At 74.3% G+C, this 4,134-nt stretch overlaps 1 protein-coding gene across 1 annotated transcript; it reads right to left on the bottom strand.

The window, feature by feature from the left end:
• Positions 1-409: 409 nt before the first annotated feature.
• AOC1 (amine oxidase copper containing 1) lies at positions 410-3,929 on the bottom strand. Its single transcript, XM_072854957.1, has 4 exons — positions 2,297-3,929; positions 1,735-2,023; positions 949-1,081; positions 410-771 (listed from the first exon to the last, which is right to left on the bottom strand). The coding sequence occupies exons 1-4, from the start codon at positions 3,927-3,929 to the stop codon at positions 493-495; spliced, it is 2,334 nt and encodes a 777-aa protein (XP_072711058.1). The 3' UTR covers positions 410-492.
• Between the last annotated feature and the right edge of the window lie 205 nt (positions 3,930-4,134).

Raw genomic sequence — 4,134 nt, 5'->3', positions numbered from 1 at the left:
GCTCTGTGTGCGGCTGCGCTGCGGGACGGGGCCACGGCAGAGCCGTGCTGCCAGGGCAGAGCTGTGCCACCGCGGCTCCCGGGACGGTGCCGTGGACCCCACGGGAGGGAAGGGACGGGGGCACGTGGGGGGGCGATGCCAGCACCCACCCCACGTGGGCCGCGGCCCCAGTGGGTGCAAAGGCCAGGGGAAGGACGCGGTGGGGTCGGGGACACGACACGGCCTTGAACGGTGGCGTAATTAAATATTGCGACAGCCCCGCTCGGCAGGGCAGGGTGCTCCCCGTGCCCGCGCCGGCTGCGGTGCCCACGGCGGTGCCGGGGCTGCCGCATGGCCCAGGCAGAGACGGGGCCGGAGGAGGTGGCATCGCCTTTACTGAGCCCGGGACGTGGCAGGGTGCGGCACGGCGTGGCCCACACCTCGCTGTCCCTGCGGCCGCCCCCGTGGCGTGGGGCGCAGGGTGCCCGGGGTCCCCGGCAGCCCCGGGGCAGGTCACCCCTGCCGGTAGGTGCCGTTGTAGGCGAAGGGCCCCGGGGCGACGCAGGGGCCGGGGCTGGCGGGCGTCCAGCGCTGGATCTCCAGCCGGGAGAAGGTGGGGGGGTCCAGCGGCCGGACGATGACGGGGCTGCGCGAGGCCACCGAGGGGTCCTCGTCGAAGAAGTTGAAGGGGCGCAGGAAGAAGCCGACGGCGTTGCCGGGGGTGGCCGTGTTGGGGATGTCCTCGGCGTGCGGGACGTGCAGGAAGCCGACCGTCACCCAGGCCACCAGGTCCTGCGCGGAGGGGACCGCGGCCGTCGGTGGGGCACGTGGCACAGCGGACCCCCCCCCCAGCCCCCGCCACGAGCACCGGTGGGTCCTGCCAGCCCCCCGGCCGCGGTGCCCAGGCTGCTGCCCCCCCCGCCCCCCGCCCAGCTCTGTCCCCGCCGCCCCGTGTCCCCGGGCTGTCACCTGGTTCTCGATGGTCTCGTTGTTGCGGAGGAAGCCCTCGAAGCTGACGAGGGGCTCCCAGGGGTCGTTCTGGGTGTAGATGCTGCTGCTGGTGGGCTCGTTCTCGTGGTGCCGCGTCACGGCCAGGTGATACCTGCGAGGGACGGGGCAGGATCAGGCCCGCCGCAGGGCGCAGGGGACTGGCAGAGCCACGTTGCGTGGGTGCCGTGACGGGGGGACCCATCTCCCACCCCTGCCCGGGCTCTCCCGGCTGTGCCACCGCCTGGCCGGCCACACAGAGGGGACACGGGGGCTGGCAGGAGCCGAGGGGTCCCGGAGGGCCCCCCAGCTCCGGGGGGGGGGCTCGGCGCGGCAGTCTACACCGGTGAGGCCACCGGCCGCATCCCCGCTGTGCCAGGCCAGGGCGGCCGGGGTCCCCCTCAGCCAGGGTGCTCACAGCTGGGACCCCGGTGCCCCTTGGGTGCCCCTTGCGTGGGTGTCACCGCCTGCTCCAAGGTGACACAGCAGGAATGGGGGGCGGGGTGGGGGGTGTCTCTCCGGGGGTCACCCGACAACCAGGGATGACGGCAGCCGTGACCGTGACCGGCTCAGCCTGCAGAGGGGCTGCCGGGGTGGGGACAGGGAGCCGAGGGCACGAGGTGCCACCGGGGGAAGGTCCCCGTGCCGTGACCACGGCGGCCGGGCGACGCTTGGGGCTTGGCACACGGACAGCGGGGCCAGCCACGCCGGAGCCCACCGGGGCCGGAAGGAGCCACGTCCTCGTGCTGCAGGGACCCCCCGCCCCACCTGCCCCAGGAGACGCCCTTCTCCTCCTGCCAGCCGCGCGGCAGCACCCGCCCGGCGTGGGAGCTGTGCTGGATGCGGTAGCTGCGCGGGTGGCCCCAGCGGTTGCGCCGGCGCGGGTTGTAGAAGAGCAGGTAGCGGGGCAGCGCCTTGCCGAAGGGGAAGGCGGCCTGGCGCTCGCTGCGGCGGGGCTGCCGGTGCAGCCAGGGCTGCACCACGCGGGCGCCGGGGCTCCAGGGGTTGGAGATGTTCTCGAAGCGCAAGTCCATCGTCTCGAAGCTGTTGCCGGTGCCTGCAAACAGAGGGGCCGTGAGGGGCACGGGGTCCGGGGCGCACCCGCGGCCCACGGACGGCTGGGGCCCCGCAGAGATGCCACCCTCGGGGGGGTGAGGGGGGGGGGCATCTTCGGCGTGTCCGGGTGGCGCGCGGACGGCGACGCGTCCCTGGGGACCAGGCTCCGAGCCCCCGGCGTGGGGTCTGGTCCCACCTCCCCGCACCCTCCCCAGAGCCGGGGGTCCGGCCGAGGGAGCCGGGGAGGCCCCGGGGGCGGCGGGGGGGGCTGCACCTGCGATGTCCAGGTCCACCTTGTAGTGCACCAGGTGGGTGTGGAGGTTGCCCAGGAGGTGGCTGTGGACGCGGCTGCCGTAGCGCCGGCCCTGCGTCGTGTAGAAGGTGGCGTGGATGAAGCCGGTGGCGTGGACCTTGGCCTCCATCACGCCGTTGGGGTAGAAGAGGAAGTCCCAGATGTAGTCGTAGTTGTAGACGGTGGAGGTGGTGCGCAGGACCAGCGCCTGCCCCTCCAGGCCGGCGTAGAAGTGGAACCCCCCCTGGAAGTCGCTGTCGAAGTGGCGGCGGAGCGGGACGCCGGTGGGCAGCTCGAAGACGCAGATGGCGCTGGGGAAGCGCAGCGGCCCGTCGGCGTCGTAGAAGTGGTGGGCGTCCAGGTAGGTGGCCGCCTCGGGGCAGTCGATGCCGCGGGCCAGCTCGTAGGTGACGGAGCCCATGCCCCAGCCAGCGTCCATGTACTTGGTCTGCATGGCGGCCGGCGTGTGGCCCCCGTAGAAGGCGATGGCCTCCTGCACGCTCACCTCGTAGGCCAGGCGCTCCCCGTTGAAGCGCAGGTCGAAGAGCTGGAGGCCGGCGGAGGAGCGCAGGCGGAAGGCCAGGCTCCAGCCCCCGTACTCCAGCTGGTTGCCCCGCAGCCGGTACCGCCGGCCCTGGGGCTCGCACACCTTGGCCCCGTGCACCTCGGTGGGGGTGCCGGTGGCGAAGCGCCCGCGGGGCTCGTAGCTGGAGAAGAGCTGCCGGGACGGGGGCTCGGCCAGGCGGGCCACTGCCAGCGTCCCCCGCTCGTAGCGCTCGGCCAGCTCCCGCGGGCTGGAGAAGTACTGCCCGTTGTACCAGAGCCGCTGCACCGCCCAGCGCCGCGGGTCGGGGTCCCGGTGGTCCACCAGCACCTCCAGCCCCACCGGGTGCAGGAAGAAGCCCTCCACGAAGCGCTGCAGCACCAGCCAGCTGCGGCGCTCGCCGGGCGCCAGCCCCCGCGGCGCGATGTCCGAGAAGGTCAGGCAGCGCTGGGAGCAGTTGTGGAACCAGAAGCCGGTGGAGTCGCGCAGCAGCCGGTAAAGCGGCTCCATCGCCTCCGCCAGCGTGCGGTGCAGCAGCTCGTACTCCGGCTGGGTCATGGGCCGGGCGGCGAAGGGGACGGCGCGGCCCCCCTTGAAGCGCAGCGGCCGGTAGGAGCTGGGCCGGGGCAAGGGCCCCACGGCGAATTCGGTGATGTTGGGCTCCGCCTGCCCCCCGAAGAAGACGACGGCCCGAGCCTGGCGCGGGGGCCGGGGGCCGCCCCGGTCCAGGTAGCGCAGGGCCAGCCGCTTTTTGGGGGGCAGCAGCTCCACCAGGAAGAGGCTGTTCTTGGCCAGGGGCCCCCCACGGCTCGGGGACAGCCCCAGCTCCGGGCGGCTCATCAGGAAGGTCTGCACGGCCCGCAGCTCCGCCGGCGACAGGTCGGCGAAGATGGAGGCCTTCTCCGGAGGCGGCACAGTGGGGCCGGGGCCGGGGCCGGGGCTGGGGCCGGGGCCGGGACCGGGACCGGGACCGGGACCGGGACCGGGACTGGGACCGGGGCCAGGACTGGGGCTGGGGCCAGCCACGACGCCCAGCACGGCCAGCGCCCAGGCGAGCCGGAGCAGCCACATCCTTGGGGGACCTGGGGGCAGCGGCAGCAGTCGGACGCGGGGCCGCGTCCCCGCCTGCAGCCGGCCGTGACCGACGCCGTCCCCCGGGACAGGGAATCGCCAATCCTCCCTCTCCGCAGCAGCCTTCGGTGCTCTCCCCACGGCCCTTCCCCACCGGCAGCTGCTGACGGTGCCGGCATCCCGGCAAAACGTGGCACGGGCACCG

The sequence above is a fragment of the Ciconia boyciana genome, chromosome 2 (assembly GCF_034638445.1).
Source record: "Ciconia boyciana chromosome 2, ASM3463844v1, whole genome shotgun sequence".
Classification (NCBI taxonomy): domain Eukaryota; kingdom Metazoa; phylum Chordata; class Aves; order Ciconiiformes; family Ciconiidae; genus Ciconia; species Ciconia boyciana.
This window is presented reverse-complemented; position numbering and strand designations above follow the sequence as displayed.

What these genes read in the sequence shown, in the direction of transcription:
- AOC1 (XM_072854957.1), bottom strand. Translation starts at nt 3,929, where the DNA reads ATGTGGCTGCTCCGGCTCGCCTGGGCGCTGGCCGTGCTGGGCGTCGTG. An exon ending in AAGGGCGTCTCCTGGGGCAG is followed by an intron (nt 1,082 to 1,734) that starts GTGGGGCGGGGG and finishes CGTCCCTCGCAG; the next exon opens with GTATCACCTGGCCGTGACGC. An exon ending in ACGAGACCATCGAGAACCAG is followed by an intron (nt 772 to 948) that starts GTGACAGCCCGG and finishes CCCTCCGCGCAG; the next exon opens with GACCTGGTGGCCTGGGTGAC.